General features: G+C 40.6%; 2 protein-coding genes across 2 annotated transcripts; both read right to left on the bottom strand.

The window, feature by feature from the left end:
- Positions 1-2,619: 2,619 nt before the first annotated feature.
- LOC115799928 (C-C motif chemokine 12-like) lies at positions 2,620-4,895 on the bottom strand. The gene is made up of 5 exons (XM_030757215.1): positions 4,848-4,895; positions 4,636-4,709; positions 2,989-3,114; positions 2,861-2,919; positions 2,620-2,733 (listed from the first exon to the last, which is right to left on the bottom strand). The coding sequence occupies exons 1-5, from the start codon at positions 4,893-4,895 to the stop codon at positions 2,708-2,710; spliced, it is 333 nt and encodes a 110-aa protein (XP_030613075.1). The 3' UTR covers positions 2,620-2,707.
- Positions 4,896-13,307: 8,412 nt separating this feature from the next.
- On the bottom strand, positions 13,308-14,950 carry LOC115799753 (eotaxin-like). The gene is made up of 4 exons (XM_030757024.1): positions 14,791-14,950; positions 13,911-14,037; positions 13,747-13,805; positions 13,308-13,661 (listed from the first exon to the last, which is right to left on the bottom strand). Exons 1-4 carry the CDS (start codon positions 14,858-14,860, stop codon positions 13,636-13,638), a joined length of 282 nt encoding a protein of 93 aa, XP_030612884.1. The 5' UTR covers positions 14,861-14,950; the 3' UTR covers positions 13,308-13,635.
- Positions 14,951-19,920: the final 4,970 nt, after the last annotated feature.

The following is a 19,920-nucleotide window of genomic DNA, read 5'->3' as shown; positions in this document are numbered from 1 at the left end:
TCTGCTAGGAGTGTGTGCAAGCTGGCTATGGCCCCCAAAAGGACTGTTCCACCCCCTAACAAAAGCTCAAAACCACACCTACCTCAAATTCATTCGCCAAAGACTAAGTTGATCATCAGACTTTGTGAACTTCTGATTTACTTTAAAAAATTTTAAATGGTGCTTTGAGGGCCAAAATAGTGGTTTGTGTCCTGAGGGCAACGCCATACAGTACCATAGAGCAGGGGTCTCAAAGTGTCCTGCAGGTTTTAGATGTTTCTCTGCTTCAACACACCTGAGTAAAATATAGAAGTCATTAGCAAGACTCTGGAGAACTTGAATGCATAATGAGGAGGTAATTCAGCGATTTGATTCAGGTGTGTTGGATCAGGGACACATCTAAATCCCGCAGGACACCGGCCCTTGAGGCCTGGAGTTTGATACACATCAAAATGATGACGTGACCTGGATGGTCTGCTCTGTGAGCATCCTCCTGCAAGACTGCAGCACGTGACTCTGTGGTGTTGGCTTCCACTGCTAGTTTAATTGGATGAGACAGGTGTGGAGAGCAGAGCAGTGACTTTGCTCTCTAAGAAGCATGCACACACTCGGAGCTCCACCCTGGGGCAAAGAAAGGTGGTAAATAGGTGGAAAGAAAGGTTCCAGTATCCTTCCATTCCTGAGACCCCGAGTAATCTCCCAGTGATCAAACACTACAGTAAATGCAGCTTTATTATACTGGGTCATACACTTTAAGCTCAACTGAGAACACTGGGGGAGTCACAGTATGGGAAATTATTATTTCTGTTCAATTTTATTTATATAGCACCAAATCATAACAAACAAGGTGCATTATATTGTAAGGAAAAGACCCAACCCTACCATAATTGCAGAGAAAACTCAACTCAACAGTCAAAATGACCCCCTATGAGTAAACAGTTAGCAACAGTGGGAAGAAAAAACTCCGTTTTAACAGGAAGAAACCTCCGGCAGAACCAGGCTGAGGGAGGGGCAGTCTCCAGCAGCATAACTAAGGGTGTGTTCAGGGTCACCTGATCCAGCCCTAACTATAAGCTTTATCATAAAGGAAAGTTTTAAGCCTAATCTTAAAAATAGAGAGGGTGTCTGTCTCCCAAATCCAAGCTGGGAGCTGGTTCCACAGAAGAGGGGCCTGAAAGCTGAAGGCTCTGCCTCCCATTCTACTCTTAAGTATCCTAGGAACCACAAGAAAGCCAACAGTCTGAGAGCAAAGTGCTCTATTGGGGTGATACAGTACTATGAGGTCTTTGAGATAAGATGGGGCCTGATTATTCAAGACCTTGTATGTGAGGAGAAGGATTTTAAATTCCATTCTAGATTTAACAGGGAGCCAATGAAGAGAAGCCAGTATTGGAGAAATATGCTCTCTCTTTCTAGTCCCTGTCAGTACTCTAGCTGCAGCATTTTGAATCAGCTGAAGGCTTTTCAGGCAGCTTTTAGGACAGCCTGATAATAATGAATTACAATTGTCCAGCCTCAAAGTAATAAATGCATGAATTAGCTGTTCAGCATCAGTCTGACACAGGATGTTTCTAATTTTAGAAATATTGTGCAAATGTAAAAAAAAAGCGGTCCTACATATTTGTTTAATGTGCATTAAAGGACATATCCTGGTCAAAATTGACTCCAAGATTTCTAACAGAGTTACTGGAGGCCAAGGTAATGCCATCCAGAGTAAGTATCTGGTTAGACACCATGTTTCTAAGATTTGTGGTGCCGAGTACAAGAACTTCAGTTTAATCTGAATTTAGAAGCAGGAAATTAGAGGTCATCCAGGCCTTAATATCTTTAAGACATTCCTGCAGTTTAACTAATTGATGTGTGTCATCTGGCTTCATTGATAGATAAAGCTGAGTATCATCTGCATAGTAATGAAAATTGATGCAATGCTTTCTAATAATACTGCCTAAGGGAAGCATGTATAATGTAAATAAAATTGGTCCTAGCACAGAACCCTGTAGAACTCCATAATTAACCTTAGTGTGTGAAGAAGACTCCCCATTTACATGAACAAATTGGAGTCTATTGATAAATATGATTCAAACCACTGCAGTGCAGTACCTTTAATGCCTATAGTATGCTCTAATCTCTGTAATAAAATGTTATGGTCAACAGTATCAAAGCTGCACTGAGGTCCAACAGGACAAGAACAGAGATGAGTCCACTGTCAGAGGCTGTAAGAAGATCATTTGTAACCTTCACTAATGCTGTTTCTGTACTGTGATGAATTCTGAAACCTGACTGAAACTCTTCAAATAAACCGTTCCTCTGCAGATGATCAGTTAGCTGTTTTACAACTACTCTTTCAAGAATCTTTGAGAGAAAAGGAAGGTTGGAGATTGGCTTGTAATAAGGAGATGAGTGTGTGTATTGTGTGAGATTGGTGGACATTCAAACAACAGCAGGAAAAATATTCACTCAATAATGATGAAGTTTATTTTTATATTGTTTTTCACAGCCAAAATGTGCTTTGCATTAATACATAATACGCAGAACGAAAAAGCAAAATAAATGAGAAAAAGTCACAGAAAGCCAAAACTCCAGTGATAAAATAAAAAGCAGTTGGAGCTTTAAAAGACTGACTCAAATACAGGGTTACTCCAGAATATGAGTGAAAAAAGTAACTTATAAATGCAAAGAAAAAATATAAGAAAGTTAGCAGAGAGGCAGCGATGGTTCACCACAGAATTCACACCTTCGTCATGTTGGCGATGACTGCAGAGGAAAGACAAAGAGGAGTGTCAAGTTTTCAGTGCAAATAATTTTAGTGTGTGTGTGTGTGTGTGTGTGTGTGTGTGTGTGTGTGTGTGTGTGTGTGTGTGTGTCTGTTAGCATAACTTACGGTTCTTGACCCACTGAGCTTTTGGATCAGCACACAGTTTTCCATAACCTGTGTTGAAACTGGAAATAAAAGAGAAGCTTATAGAGACTGTTTGTGTTTGTGTTTGTGCAGAACATGTGTTGACTTACATTATAGCCTTCACACAGAAGTGTGCTGCAGCCTGCTCACGATACGTTTCTCCCACCACCTCAACACTCATGTCGAGGGAGGTGACCTCAACACAGCACAGCCGGCTTTTTGAAGGATGTCGATGAGCTGAGAGGGAGAAGGTTATAGATTTATGTATCCGGCTGAGAAAAGTCTGATTAGAAGGAAAATCGAAGTGAACTTTGGGTATAAAGTGTGATGAAATTACTTTGAATGATCAAAGTACACTAAACAACAGCTGGCTGTAGAAATGTTACCTGAAATTATCTGATGGGTCTTTCTGTAACTGTGTGACCATTTTAACACTTTGAAAGAAAATTACTTTGAATGATCAAAGTACATTAAAAATAGTAACAAACACACAGAAACAGTAAGTTTTTCAACACTGTAAACAGAAAAGGTGGGCCAACAACTTGGGGGCCATCTTGAGACTCTTTTGGCTACTGTTTTGGGGCAGTTTGGCGACACATTACATTAATTAACTATAATTTTATTGTGAGGCTAAAATCGCATGAATTTATAAAAAAAATTTTACAGCAGGCAGGCTGAGCTCCATGTTTCTGTCTTGTAACGTTTCTGATGAAAAACAGTGCTTGAATAAAATTTTATGAGATCGTGAGTCACAAATTTCTCAATATTTTGGTGTTGACCTTCACCATTGAGGATACGTTTTTTTGTTACCAGACGATTCAGAAAGTTTCCATAAATATATTTGAACAGATGAGAGTCGATCCAGCCGTGAAGTGATGAACTTTTGGAGATGATCCAGATGTGGATCTGGTTCCAGGATGTTTTAGAAGGACTCAATTTCACTTTTTAAAAATGTATTTATTTGTAACAAAATCAAAGGGATTTCTACCAAAGGGAAATATGAACAGTTTAATAGGTTCACCAATAAAGCAGTAAATAATTCCCAGAGGATGAAAACAGGAATAAACAGTGAGCTTGTTAGGAATTTTTTTCAAAATTCAGATGTGCAGGAGGCTGAATGGTGAAAAATTTCCTATAGCTGCAACACGTTATCCTCTCTCTGTATTGCTATCATTTCCTGCTTGTAGATCTCTTCATACTTTTGAAATGAGTCATAATGTCTCCAGCCGTCCCAGCAAAGACCTGCTGAAATAACAACTTTGCTAGAAAACTAAACAGCATTCAGATTTGATTAGAGAAAAAGTGGTTGAAAGGAACCTTTGCACCCACTGTGCTGCAGCTATGATGGTCTAAAGGCTGCACACAGGACGCCTATCATGCAGCGCACCATGAGACATAAACCCTGCAAGTCACAGGAAACAAAAATGTGCAAAAAAAGTCAAAAAAGGAAAAGAAAAATCTCTAAGACTTCTTCTAAATTTAGATTTAAAGGGGTGCCTTTTAAACACTCTGACTGACCAAGCAAAGCAAAAGCAAAGCACACAGCAGCACCAGGACAGCAAATGATGTAAGCCTATGTTTGAATTCTACTTTCCTATTTATTCTTTTCTCACAGATTGTTAAACACCACTGAGGCTGCAGCAGAAAGAATAAAAAAATTAGTGATTCCTTCATTTCTGTAATGGTGGCTGTTGTGCAACTGAGAAAAGCCATTGCAAAGATTTTACATGGAGTTCATCTTAAATGCAGTCCTAATTTCTGGACCACACATGGCCACAACCATAAAGACCGTGCAGACCAGCACTAACAGGTTTCCAGAAATGCTAGTCTTCTACCTTTTTCTCTGGAGAGCTTGAACTACAGATATCTGGAGATATTAGATAGTTATGATCTGAATAGCAGGGATTTTCAAGGAATTCATAACAGTTCTGAAAATATCAAACTTTGGTAATTGTTCTTCCCAACTAACTGTGGAAGTGTCTGAGTTCCACAGAAGCTGGAAGTCATGGTGTGGCATATTTTTATTACCAAATATGTGGGTCTGCCTTCAGTAGCCGAATGTGGGGCCCCAAGGGGGCGTGCATCACTGAGTCAGCAGAGCGTCTGCAAATTTTACACACTATGTGCATCAGCACTTGGCAACCCCGCTCTGCAGCCTGAATTGCTCTGGTTCCTAAACACTTCCATGTTGCTATTGTAACGGATTGAAACAAATTTTGTGTTAAAACAGAGACCCCCTCTATTTTTTTTAAATATACTAATGTGTATTTCTTAAGTCAGAGGCACAAAATGTATGTCACCAATAGGGGGTGCTATTGCATTACTGTGGAGACTAGAGGGCCGATACGCAGCCGCAGCGTCAGAATTAAACGAGCTGGTGGCCTGTTGTCATCGTCTCCTCTCCGTCTTTTCCACAGGTAAGCGATCAAAGTTCTTTTAGTGATCCAAACCTTGTTCTAAAGTTATCTTAATGAGTGTGGAGTTATGTACAAACGTTTTGAATAAGATGGGAATGTTTAAGTGTGTTTTAGTGTGGGAAAGAGTTGTATTTGCCAGTAAGGCAGGCAGCTTCGTTTTTATCGCAAGTCCGCCATTGCTCGGGGCTAGAGGAGACAGTAGTAAAAGAAGTTGCTGTTAGGCACTATACAAGCGGTGTGATTTACAGAAGTGCCTTTAATAAGAGGAGGTCAGTTTGGATTATATTGTGTATGATTACTCTCTGACTTTAGGGCGAAGTCAGACCGCCATGTTAAGTCTTTTCAGTGTGTTACCCGCCATCAGGCATACTTCCGGTTATGGGGCTAATAAGCTCTTGGGGGTGTGTTTGGGGGTGTGTGCGTGGGTGTGTTATACTGGAAGTGAGGTAAAGCTACGAAAGCTGTCTGAAGCAGCATCATAGAGTGGGTTAAGCTATATTACAGTCAAATCGAAGTAAGCTATTGTACAAATGGAAATACAAATGGTTTGTTTACATTATTTTGTTACAATTTATTACTGTCCTGTTTGAAATGTGCATTATTTGGGCGTTATGTATCATATTATTTGCACTTTATGAACAAGTTATTTGTCTACTGTAGTTTTGGTTTATTACTAATAATTATTGAAGTTGTTTTTATATCATTTGATGTTTATTGTAAGCAATGAGTTTGGTTTTTCTCATGATGTCAGAATTAAACGAGCTGGTGGCCTGTTGTCATCGTCTCCTCTCCGTCTTTTCCACAGCCACTGCATTAATTCTCACCCGCGGGCAACACAGCCTGACCTCAGCTGTGTGCCGCTTGCTACCGCCCAGCTTCCCCTAGGGCTGGCGCCGGTAACACTATAATAAAGTTTACAGCTGATTGTGAAATATATAAGAGGGAAGAGATTTCATGAACTGACTTGTTGCAGCATTGCATTGTTTTACTGTATGATGCATGAGTCATTGAGCTCTGAACCTGCACCAATGAGACTGAAACCACCAGAATTCAAAGATCAAGATGTACTTCTGTCTGTGTAGTGTATATAAATAGTGAAGATGAAGATGAAGATGAAGCTGGTATCAAGCTCTTCTGATGATATGAAAGCCAACAGGAAAAGTAGAGCTGCCTAATCGCTTTGATACCAGCTACATGATATGATCAGAAAAGATTTACATCCATTAATGAGGTTTATTTTGAATATCTTTGGAAATGAAGAAGAGGAAGGGAGTGAAGGGAGAGGCAGGGATTCAATGGTGGAAGTTGAAGAAGGAAGAATATTGTGCAGAGTTCAAAGAGATGTTTGGTGTATCCTCTGGGGAAAGAAACACGGACACAGAGCCTTGGTGGTGGATTCAGGAATTACAGGAAAGTATTCAAAGGAAGAGCTTAGCAACAAAAAAGTGGGATAGTCAGGGAGGAGAAGAAGAAAGTAGACAGCATTACTGGGAGGCCAGGTGTACTGAAGAGAGGTGGCAATGGCTTACAGGTGCTGGTCATAAAATTAGAATATCATGAAAAAGTTGATTTATTTCAGTAATTCCATTCAAAAAGTGAAACTTGTATATTCATTTGTTACACACAGACTGATATTTCAAAAGTTTGTTTCTTTTAATTTTGATGATTTTAACTGACAACTAATGAAAACCCCAAATTCAGTATCTTAGAAAATTAGAATTTACTTAAGACCAATACAAAAAGTATTTTTAGAAATGTTGGCCAAATGAAAAGTGTGAGCATGTACAGCACTCAATACTTAGTTGGGGCTCCTTTTGCCTGGATTACTGCAGCGTGGCCTGGAGTCGATCAGTCTGTGGCACTGCTCAGGTGTTATGAGAGCCCAGGTTGCTCTGATAGTGGCCTTCAGCTCTTCTGAATTGTTGAGTCTGGTGTATCACATCTTCCTCTTCATAATACCTCATAGATTTTCTATGGGGTTAAGGTCAGGTGAGTTTGCTGGCCAATTAAGAACAGGGATACCATGGTCCTTAAACCAGGTACTGGTAGCTTTGGCACTGTGTGCAGGTGCCAAGTCCTGTTTGAAAGTGAAATCTGCATCTCCATAAAGTTGGTCAGCAGCAGGAAGCATGAAGTGCTCTAAAACTTCTTGGTAGATGGCTGCGTTGACCTTGGACCTCAGGAAACACAGTGGACCAACACCAGCAGATGACATGGCACCCCAAACCATCACTGACTGTGGAAACTTTACACTGGACCTCAAGCAATGTGGATTCTGTGCCTCTCCTCTCTTCCTCCAGACTCTGGGACCTTGACTTCCAAAAGAAATGAAAAATTGACTTTGATCAGAGAACATAACTTTGGAGCACTCAGCAGCAGTCCAGTCCTTTTTGTCTTTAGCCCAGGCGAGACGCTTCTGACGCCGTCTCTTGTTCAAGAGTGGTTTGACACAAGGACTGCGACAGCTGAAACTCATGTCTTGCATACGTCTGTGCGTGGTGGTTCTTGAAGCACTGACTCCAGCTGCAGTCCACTCTTTGTGAATCTCCCCCACATTTTTCAATGGCTTTTGTTTCACAATCATCTCCAGGGTGTGGTTATCCCTGTTGCTTGTACACCTTTTTCTACCACATCTTTACCTTCCCTTCGCCTCTCTATTAATGTGCTTGGACACAGAGCTCTGTGAACAGCCAGCCTCTTTAGCAATGATGTTTTGTGTCTCACCCTTCTTGTGCAAGGTGTCAAAGGTCGTCTTCTGGACAACTGTCAAGTCAGCAGTTTTCCCCATAATTGTGTAGCCTACAGAATTAGACTGAGAGACCATTTAAAGGCCTTTGCAGGTGTTTGAGTTAATTAGCTGATTGGAGTGTGGCACCAGGCGTCTTCAATATTGAACCTTTTCACAGTATTCTAATTTTCTGAGATACTGAATTTGGGGTTTTCATTAGTTGTCAGTTATAACCATCAAAATTAAAAGAAATAAACATTTGAAATATCAGTTTGTGTGTAATGACTCAATATACAAGTTTCACTTTTTGAATGGAATTACTGAAATAACTCAACTTTTAATGATATTCTAATTCTTTGACCAGCACCTGTATGTTGCTTGCAAATGACACTGTGATTTGTAGTGAGTAAGGACCAGGTCGAGACATACTCTGGTAAGAAGAGGAATGAAAGTCAGTAGTCGTTGGTGCAGGAGGAGCAGTCAGGTCAGGAAGGCAGGCTGATGAGCAGGTGCAGACACCTGTCTGGAGCAGGGGGGCTGCACACGCTAATTTGCACAAACAGTTAAAAACAAAAGGGAGGAAGCCCAGCAAGCCTGAGCTGTAAGGTTTGGTATTATTTTCACATCCTTTTGCATCCATCTGCCATCAAGCTCTCTGACCCCCTTTTTATCTGTTATACTTACTGTGATTATACATGCAGGACAGGAATATGAGGGCGTTATGATCAGTGTACACTGCCACCAACAAGAGGATGAACCCACCATACACATCAAAATGATGATGAAGTGACCTGGGGCTCATTCCAGGAAGCAGGTTTAGCTAAAAACTCTGGGTTTGTAACCCTACAATGAGGAAAAGTTACCATGGTAACAGACTGTGACCCTAACCAGGCAGGTTGTATCCAACAAACTGAGTGTCTCTCTGACTCCTCCCCTCCTGCTGCACCTGAACCACCTTTCTGACACTCCCATTCATTCCCTCCTTCATAAAGTGGCTGTCAGAGCGATCAGAGGAGCAAATTCATCTGCATACGTTTGTTTCTACAAGCACTGAAATCCCAGTTAGACGTTAGTTTATTTTTGTACGTAACATGAAGCTTTTACAGCCGTTCACTCTTCAATCTCATTGTACATCCTGTATAATGACAATAAAGGCATTCTATTCTATTCAACAGGCTGTAAGGACGGAGACAGCGATGATGTCACAGATTTATAATGAGGCAGCTGCAGCTGTCAGACAGTCAGTTCCTCTGAAACATTTACTGTAGTTACTGTAGCATCACTGTTACATCACACTGATCTGGATGAAGCTTTAGACACAGAACGCACGTTGGATGGAAAAATGTCTGGATCAGAAGATGATGGGAATGTTTGAGTGAAGATGAGGCTGAAATGATCTGAAGACTTCAGAACTGAACTAAATGGATTTAAAGTGACTGAAATGATTTCATTTTGAAAGTTACCGTGTCTGAAATTCAGAGTACGAATCTCCATATTTTCCACTGAAAATCACCTAAATCGGTGATCATCGGCTCTATAACGGCTCTGCAAACTGTATCCGAGTCCACCTGCACAGCAGGAGGATCCAAATGGATCAGGATCACGGATTCAGACTGGATAAGGTCCAGATCCAGTTCAGGCTCCAGTCATTTTTCCAGCTCATCCAGTCTGGATGTGTTCATAATGGATTCATTTTCCTGACATGATCTGCATTCTTTAATTAAAATGGCTCATCCTCCCAAAATTCCCAAACTTTAGAATAGAATAGAATAGAATAGAATGCCTTTATTGTCATTATACAGGATGTACAATGAGATTGGAGGGCCACTCCTGTTCAGTGCCATGTAACAGAAAATCAAACTCTCTAAAATAAAAATATTATAAAAATATTATAATCTAGTATGATCAATATAATCAAGAGATATACAGAAATAAACAATGTGTAAAATATACAAAAAATAGAATGTATAAAAATATATACATACATTGGTGCATCTGTACATTGTAAGAAAAGTAAATATGTGTATACATATAATAATGAAGATGATGAATATTGCACTTGGTGAATGAATATTGCACTAGTGAATGAATACTGGATATTACACAATATAGGAATGTCAGATATTGTTCAGTATGAATAATATAATATTGCACAGTTACAGTGGGTGAGTGTGTGAGTTCAGGGTGGTGATTGCTCTGGCGAAGAAACTGTTCTTGAGTCTGTTTGTTCTGGCTTTGATGCACCTGTAGCGCCTGCCAGAGGGCAGCAGGTCAAACAGGTCAAAGCCAGGGTGTGAGCTGTCCTTGATGATGTTTCTGGCTCTGCTGATGCAGCGGGAGGTGTAGATGTCCATCAGGGAGGGGAGAGGGCAGCCAACGATTCTTTGTGCTGTCTTGACTACCCTCTGAAGCCTGACCCTGTCTGCCTCAGTGCAGCTGCCGTACCATACTGTGATACAGTACGTCAGCAGGCTCTCAATGGATGAGCGGTAGAAGGTCAGCAGCAGGTTTGAGTCCAAGTTGTTCTTCCTGAGGACCCTCAGGAAGTGAAGTCGCTGCTGAGCCTTCTTGATAACAGCTGTGATGTTATCTGACCAAGAGAGATCAGCAGAGATGAGGACACTGAGAAACCTGAAGGTGTGGACCCTCTCCACACGCTCGCCGTTGATGTAGAGGGGAGCTGGGTCAGTCCTGTGCTTCCTGAAGTCGATGATGATCTCTTTGGTTTTCATGGTGTTCAGTACCAGGTTGTTCTCTGAACACCAGGCTGTCAACTTCAGGATCTCCTCTCTGTAAGCTGCCTCATCTCCCTTTGAGATGAGTCAATTCTTCTCTATTCTTTACAGACTTGGAAAGCTGCTCTGAATGTTTCCAGCTAAATATGAAGCTATGACTGAACTCTGACCTTTAACAGTAACTCAGTGAAACATCTCTGCTGTGGCCTTCAGAGAGCCGTCATCTATCAGTGACTCTGATCTTTGATCAGCTTCAGCTTCAGCTGATCAAAGATCAGATTAAAATGGTTAAACTGGAAACATTAAAGCAGTTTTTCTGTAAACCTCATTTCTCATTTTTATCCATTAATGGCAGAAATAATGAAATTCTCAATTAAAAAATGTGTAACAGGCCCCTGGCGAGTGGGCTGCCAACAGATTATATTTTGTCCTGAAAAGAACAGGAAAATCATGAGACGGACGACATCAGTGTGTTTCCTTCTCCCGCTTCTGCTGAGTCTTTATTTTTTTACACAATCATGTGTCCTAAATGCTTTGTAAACACGTCTGTCTTCATCTATTACCAAAAATCAAAATAATATGGACTACAATTCAATATAAACTCAAATAATATAAACAAAATGTAACCAGTCAATAACAAAATATAAACTGATGTTTGTAAGCAACCCAATTGAATACATGCTTGTTGTAATACATTGTTTGTTACATACAATAAGTGCATAGTTACTCTCACATAGGTTTACAGGACAAACATTCCTGGGTTGTACCACAGCAAGGGTACATTAGTGTAGTGGTACACTTCAATGGACTCAGCAATGCAAAGAGGATTAACATTACACTAATCATTAACAATCATTTCAAAGGCACACAGAACAATCGCTATCAACGCATCAACTTTGATACATGTACAGGAGCAGTGCTATCCAATCATTACAAAAAAAAGGAAACCTTAGGTTTAGAAAAGAACACAATCATAACTCCCACGCACAGCTACAGGGTGTGTGGTGAGCTAAGCTAGCTCCTCATCTCTTGTCTTAGCAGCAACACGTCACTTTTTAAAGTACAACGTAATCAAATACACATTCTGCTCTGATGATCTACTGCTCAGGCGCTACTGTTACTCAGTATGTCAAATATAAGGATCACATATGTGATTTTACTACTTACTAACCTGAAAAGAACAGGAAAATCATGAGACGGACGACATCAGTGTGTTTCCTTCTCCCGCTTCTGCTGAGTCTGAAGACGGAAGCGGAAGCCACACTAAGCCATCTCACTGGGGTGAAGGTGCCCCCTTGTGGCGTAACTCAGGATAGCACTCCATTTATCTTGTAACAGAAATCAGAAAACTAAGATCCTAATTTAACAAAATTACAAACAAAATTCACACAATACCACAAAGTCAAACCACATAATGTGACCACACATTACGGTGTGTCACAAATGTATAAAGTGAGGTTGTTTTTCCATCAATGGATTACATTTTTTCTGTGTGATTATTTAAACAATGAAATGGTCATAAACCGAACTGTCATAAACTGCAGCAGAAAAAGGTTTTATTAAATAGAAACTGACCTGAGGTCAGCTCCCCCCGGGGTCTGCTGCTGTCTCAGTCTCTAACACACAGTAAACTCAGTCTGAGCATTTTCTCCACAGTTTTATCTTCTTTCTGTCTCCTGCAGTTTGTGCGTCAGGCTGCAGCTGAATAATTAGATTTTATGAATTAAATGTGAAATTAGGATTCAGCTTCATCTGATGGAGACTCAAGTTGTGTAAATGATGACAGCAGACATCATAAAAGAAATGATATTTTATAACAAACTTTATTCTGTCTATGACGATGACAGAGTGGGTCAGGCTGATTGAAGTGACTCGTCATGCTCCACACTGACACGCGCGATCCTCCATCCATCAGAATAAAATGGAGGCTCTGCTCTTTATTTACCCATTGCCATGGTGACTCCTGGTGTCAGAGCTCCATTGATGATGCTTTCTTTCTTGACTCACGCACACGCTAACTCAGGGTGATCATACTCAGAGCTGATTGAACTAACTCTGATCAGCTGTTCTGGAACGGGAAACTCAGAGTTGCCGATCTCAGAATTGATCAACTCAGGGTATGTTTTTAAACTCAGAGTTTGTTGAACATGCTTCCTGGAATAGGCTTCTGGATGGTCTGCTCTTTGAGTGTCCTCCTGCAAGACTGCAGCCCCTGACTCTGTGGTGTTGGCTTCCACTTCTAGATTCAATGGATGAGACAGGTGTGGAGCATGATAGCAGTGACTTTGCTCTCTAAGAAGCATGCCCACACTTGGGGCTCCACCCTGGGGCTAAGAAAGTTGGTAAATAGGTTGAAAGAAAAGTTCCAGCATCCTTCCATTCCTGAGACCCCGAGATCATATTGGATCATACACTTTGAGCTCCACTAAAAACACTGGGGGAGTCCCAGTATGGGAAATTATTAGATGTGTGTGACATATTGTGTGTGTGTGTGTGTGTGTGTGGTGGGCATTCAGACAACAGCAGGAAAATATTCACTCAGTAATAATAAAGTTTATTTTTAGATTCTTTTTTTTTCACTGCCAAAAAGTGCTTTGATAAATACATAATACATAGAAAAAAAACAGCCAAATAAGTGAGGGGAAAAAGACACAGAAAGCCAAAACTTCAGGAATAAACTAAACCCAGTACGTGACTGAATCAAATACAGGATTACTCCACACTACGAGTGAAAAAAGTAACTTACAAATGCAAAGAATATATATAAGAATGTTATGTTAGGAAAGCACTCTGGTTTAAATAAGTCTTTAAATGTGATGCTAAAGGAGATCCTGGTGGAGCCGACAGGCAGCGATGCTTCATCAGAGACTCTCTGCTTCACACATTTGTCATGTTGGCGACGACTGCAGAGGAAAGACAAAGAGGAGCTTCAGGTTTTGTGTGTGTGTGTGTGTGTGTGTGTGTGTGTGCGCGTGCATGTGTACTTACGGTTCTTGACCCACTGAGCTTTTGGATCAGCACACAGTTTTCCATAATCTGTGTTGAAACTGGAAATAAAAGAGAAACTTATAGAGACTGTGTGTGTGTGTGTGTGTGTGTGTGTGTGTGTGTGTGTGTGTGTGTATGTGTGTGTAGAACATGTGTTGACTTACATCACAGCCTTCACACAGGGATGTGCTGCAGCCTGCTCACGATACGTTTCCCCCACCACCTCAGTGCTCATGTCGAGGGTGGTGACCTCAACACAGCACAGTCGGCTTCTTGAAGGATGTCGACGAGCTGATAGGGAGAAAAGTATTTATTTATTAAACAAAATCAATATTTTGCACATCTTCAAATCTCCAAAGGGAAATATGAACAGTTGAAGGATATCATCTTCATGTTCTCAAGTAAATATCTAACAAACTAAAGATCCAGATAATATTCAGGAATTGGAGGAAACTTGCAGTCTTGATTTGCTCTTCTTATTATTCACCAATAAAGCAGTAAATAATTCCCAGATGATGAAAACAGGAATAAACAGTGAGCTTGTTAGAAATTTTTTTTTCATAAGACAGAATTCAGATTTGCAGGAGGCTGAATGGTGAACAATTTCCTATAGCTGCAGCATATGTTATCCTCTCTCTGTATTGCTATCATTTCCTGCTTGTAGATATCTTCATATCTACATGTCTGCAGCCGTCCCAGCAAAGACCCGCTGAAATAATAACTTTGCTAGAAAACTAAGCAGCATTCAGATTTGATTAGAGAAAAAGTGGTTGAAAGGAACCTCTGCACGCACTGTGCTGCAGCTATGATGGTCTAAAGGCTGCACACAGGACGCCTATCATGCAGCGCACCATGAGACATAAACCCTGCAAGTTATAGGAAACAAATGTGCAAAAAAGGAAATGAAAAATCTCCAAGACTACTAAATTTAGATGTAAAGGGACACATTTTAAATGCTCTAAGCAAAGCCGAAATCAGTGTCCTGTCATCAATTTAATCTATTTTCTCTCTGTTTTTTCTGTAGAGAAGTGAGAGGGCTGTTACCTGCAGAGGCGTGGCAGCACAGATACACTGAGAGCAGGAGGAGAGTGATGGAGAGGATCTTCACAGACATTTTCACCGCTGGTCTGGCTCACTGATCAGGCTGCAACTAACACAGGTTGCTCAACATCTGGTTATTTATTGGTTAATGCAGGAACAGCAGCACTGATGTGTCTCTATAGGTCTGTGTGCTGGTGTGTGCGTGGTTGTGGCGTATCACACCTCCGCCTCTCATCAGGAAGACTTTAGTACTTCAAACCACCACTGAGAGCTTTCCGAGAAACAGCCTCACATACACAAAATGCACAGGTGCTTAAATGTGCTGAACAGCCAGTTTATAGATGTGCAGCCCCCCCCGTGATGATTTATGGCTGACTATTTTCCTCTTGTTAAATAAAAACTAAACAAAACTGCACAATAATAAAGTGTTTGCTTGTAATTTAAACCATTACATCCAATTATTTAAGGTTTCCTGTTCATATTCAGCTGTTAACCTTGAAAACTAAAAAGAACTCACTTTAGAGTCAAACTCTAGAGACACTTTCACCCTTTGACTGTGCAGATGACCAACTCAGCTAAGTTTCAGTCTGTGCTCAGACTGTTACAGAGATGCAGTTGTGTTTACCTTGTTAATCTTCTAATACACACATGCAAAGATGCTGACTGATACAGTATACCCACAGAAAAAAAGGTTTTGGTGTGTAGAGCTGATTTCCCCCATCACAGCTGTACTGACTGACCAATTTGGATGCTTTTATCTGGGCTGACTGATACACAGCAGGCTCGGCCTCAGCTGCATTCACTGCACTCGATGTTCATGTTTGTGCTGTTGGAGCATTGTTAATGGAATTACCTCAGAAACTATATGGCGTGCTGTGTGGTGACCACTAGGGTTTAATATTTTTCCCGAAAATGACATGAATCAAATCCCGGGAAATGACGAGCCATTTCCCGGGAATCCCGGGAAAAAGTTTATTTATTTTTTTATTTTAATTAGGCCTTCTGTAGCCTGTGTCGGCCTTAACCTATTGTGATATTGTAGAGGTAGCTTTCCAGCTATGTCCTGTTATGCCCAGTAGGGGGCAACGTCGGCTTGATTAACGCAATAAAACCTACATCTGGACATTCGAGTGCTCGAGCTATGCAGTGTTGTATCGTTCCTCAACACTCCCTTAACAAATATAATTCGAATATTCCTCCATTGTACATGGATTTATACCAAGCTATTTTACAACTGCTGGTGCAAAACAATACGGTTCATCTCCACACAGCATTGATAAAGGCTCAGCCACGCTGTCGTGGCGACATCTGTTGCGCTATATCTCCACCAGTGGAACGCTGTAATAGTCATTGAAAAGTTAACTACCGTACTTCACTATAATATGGCATAGCACAGGGCCTTGAGTAATGCACTACGACTTGGTCATTGCCATTCTGGCAACAGCAAATTTATAACACCGTGTCTGAGGGTTAAAGTAGGTTCGCTGTGAATCGTCTATTGAAAAACTGGCCAATCCTTATAGCCTAAAAAATATACATTTTACTCAACTCCATTTTAAAAGCGAAATATGTTAAAGTAATCTATTTCATGATAATTTCTTCACACATTAGGCCCGTATCCTAATTCATGATTGTTAGTAAGCGGCTGCAAACGAGGAAAAGAAACACTCGAAGTTAAACAGATATTTCTTTATTGTTCAGGGCAGGCATATTTTATAGGCTATATAATGCAATATAACAATATATAATAATATAAAATTATATAATACAAAATACCTTAGGGTAAACACATTGCCTACGATTTCAACAAATTAAAGAGGAAAAAAGTACAACTGTGTAATACCTCTATTAAAACGCTTGAGATGAAGGCTGAAGCCTTAAACAGAGGCTGAACGTGCCTGAAATGAAGAGTAATGCTTTTCGCATTAAACGAACCCTTCTCTCAATATTTCCTTAAATTTAACATTCTGAAGCTTTCTTTTCTTTCTGAAAGTCAAATCGACGCGCGCGACTTTTTTCCCGGTTTCCCGTCTAACGTTTCCCGGGAAACGGGAAATGGTTCTGATCGCATTTCCCGGGAATCCCGGATCCCGGGATTAAACCCTAGTGACCACACTTGCTAGCAGAAAAAAACTCCACCCCCTCATCCATGTAATCTCAGATCTTACACCAAAAAAAAAATCATACAGTAGAGGAAGAAAACCTCCAATATGATGGAGGCCTCCCAGTTTCACAGGCAGCTTGTAAGACTGCCCAGAATGAATGTTCTCTGGAGCTCTGGCCCAAAAAGGATGTGCATGATGAAGAAGCTGTTAAGCACCTCATTATACTCTGCACTATATTTCAGCTTGACACCCCATTTTTTTTTTCAAAATATCCAAAGGGAGATTGACACCTCTACATTTATATTCTGGCATTTTTAATCATGTTTTTGACAGAAGGGGTTGAGACAGTCGACGGGTGTACATTTTTATATTTCCTTTCACGTGTTGAAACGAGCAATAATTTTCCAGATAACTTCCATCGTCGTGGAGGGGCTGAGAGGCTTCAGTTCATTGAGGTTTGTGTGTTTTTAGTGTGGGCCGTAAGTTTGTCAGAGTGTAATTCTGAATGTGGTGTGGGTTGCGACGCTCCAATTGATAATCAAATGAATATTTGGAAAATCCCCGTAAGCACATTTACATGAAATTGAAGCTTGAAAATATATCATATAAATAAAAACTGGGTTAATTATGGTTGAAATGTTGAGCGTTCAGCAGGTTTGTACTTACAAGCTCAAAAATATTTACAAAGTGCAGAGTTTAAACATCTGCAAAATACCAAATATGACTCAAATATATTGATGTTTCCAGTAAATTCAATGCAGTCTTTAATAAGTGAAGACTTCCTGAAGATGATGAGAATCTGGAATATACCTTTCTTTCTGGCTCTGGTTCATCATTACATTATGACACTACCTCTTCATTTATCAGCATATTCCTGCACTCAAACTGCCTTCATGAGTTCCTGTGTAGCAGGGGGTCGCGTCATCATTTCTTTTTTCTAATAAACGCTGTCATGTTCTGCTGAGTCAGCGTTTTTCCTCTGTATCATAAATCATGTGGTTCCTGAGGCCCTCTCAACCTCGGAAGTGTTAACTCTTTTCACCTATGTGCCAGTCATCTTTCAAACATGCATTTGAGACTTTTGTCAGTCTCTCTGTCACGCTTCCTTTCCAAACATGTTGCATGAGTCTAAAAAAAAAAAAAAATGTGTGAGCGATCAAATCTTGTGGTTTGTTGAGACGCAGCGTTACAAACTCAAGCTCTGCTGCTACATTCTCTTTCTTTAAAAAAAAAAAAAAAAAAAAGATATATAATCAAAATGGGTACAGGCACAAAAATAAAAAAGAATAAAGAAAAGCACAACTCTAAGTGACCACAAACACCTCCCAACATGTGGAAAGACAGCAAAGAGACACAAAATGACTACACAGACAAAACTGCTGAGAGGTGCAAAGTGACCACAGACACCAAACAACCATGTGCTAAACTGAGAAATGCAAAGAACTCACAAATGTGTTTTGGTTTGAAAACATATAAATAAAAATAGCCTGTATGTATCTTTAAATTGTACAGCTTCATTCTCTGAGCTTCAGTCTGCAACTACCACAGCCATGTGATTTACAAGTGTAATACGCACACCAATAAATATTTTCCAGGCTCTTATTTCCCTGCAGAAACAACAGGGGGCACCACTGCAGCAGGTCGGGGGAGCGTGCTCATCTGCTCGCCCACTAATTCATACATACAGTAACAAGGATGCTCCACGACACGGCAGAACAGAGCTGTCACCCTGCACCGGGAGAATACACCACATGGCGATGTTAAACTGATTTCATGCAAGCTGAAGACTCTTAGAGATCATGTTTCTAAGGTCTGATGTGACACAATAATGGTCAGTGAAAGGATTTCATTCAGAATTGTGGAAGCGGCATCAGACGTAATGCTTTCAGGAGACGAGGTTGCAGAAACTCCAGATGTTGGAGCCGGAAGGTGACAGCTTGGAAGGGGAGATATGATCTTTCACCCACCCTTTGTTATGGAAAATAAATGTTGTGTAAGCTGGAGATCTGAAGCTGTGGAGTTTGGCTGACCAATCCAGGACACCAGCCTGTGAAGGGACTTATCTACACAGGCTTTCCATGACCTCAGCAGATCTCAGCTTTGTTGTTTGAGAGGTCAAATTCATAATATTCATAATAGTTGCTGGAAGTTTATTAAGCCCTATCACTCTTTTCTTTAACCAATTCAATTTCAACCCTGTTGAAACTGGGTTAACATGAAAACAGGACAATGACGCCCACGCCCACCAAGATCAGATCAAGTGTTAACTAGGCAACCAGGTTTTTGAAGAAAATGTCAGACCACACAAACCAAAGGGAGGTGCTCGCCTCTGAGGGCAACCTTAAATCTGAAAACACTGGACCTGAAAACATCCTTCAGCGTATCTGTGTTCACAGCATTACCCAAAGATCCAGATATACTGAAGTCTCACGGCCAACAGAATAACTCAAGATCAGGCAGTCCATTAAATTAATAAATGACCATGATGTCCCTCTGGAAGGTGAGACCAGTCTCAAGCACCTGCTGAGACCACAGCAGGCCTGTGAAGTTGAGCAGATGATTCCTCGCAAAGACTGATGTCCTGCATGGCAGTTTGTCCCAAACCAAACCCCACAGGGTAAGATCTCCAGCTTACACATTACTTCTTACCCATCATGCACTTCCAATACCATCATTTTGGTCCTCCTCCTCCTCCTCCATCCAAGATCACTGTTAGTGCCACTTGGGCCAACGATCCAGCTTTAGGTGTGCAGAATGCAGTTTGATCAAAAAGCTCGACTGAGAAGTTATCTATTAAAATGTTTCAGTGTTGAGGTGTGTTTCCTTCATCTGTTTTTAATGTTCATGAAATACATTTTAGAAATCCCAATGAAAATCAAAACAAGATCAAACAAAATCACGCAAGATCCAGTGTTCACTACACGGGACAGAAGGTCAAAACTAAATAGCAAAAAAAATTTACTCTAGCATGTTATTTTCATCCAAAATACAAAAGAAAATAAGCAAAAACATTCCTTTGAAAGATTTT

This window comes from Archocentrus centrarchus, chromosome 20 (assembly GCF_007364275.1).
Source record: "Archocentrus centrarchus isolate MPI-CPG fArcCen1 chromosome 20, fArcCen1, whole genome shotgun sequence".
Taxonomy (NCBI): domain Eukaryota; kingdom Metazoa; phylum Chordata; class Actinopteri; order Cichliformes; family Cichlidae; genus Archocentrus; species Archocentrus centrarchus.
The sequence above is the reverse complement of the archived record's forward strand: the minus strand, read 5'-3'. Positions and strand labels throughout refer to the sequence as shown.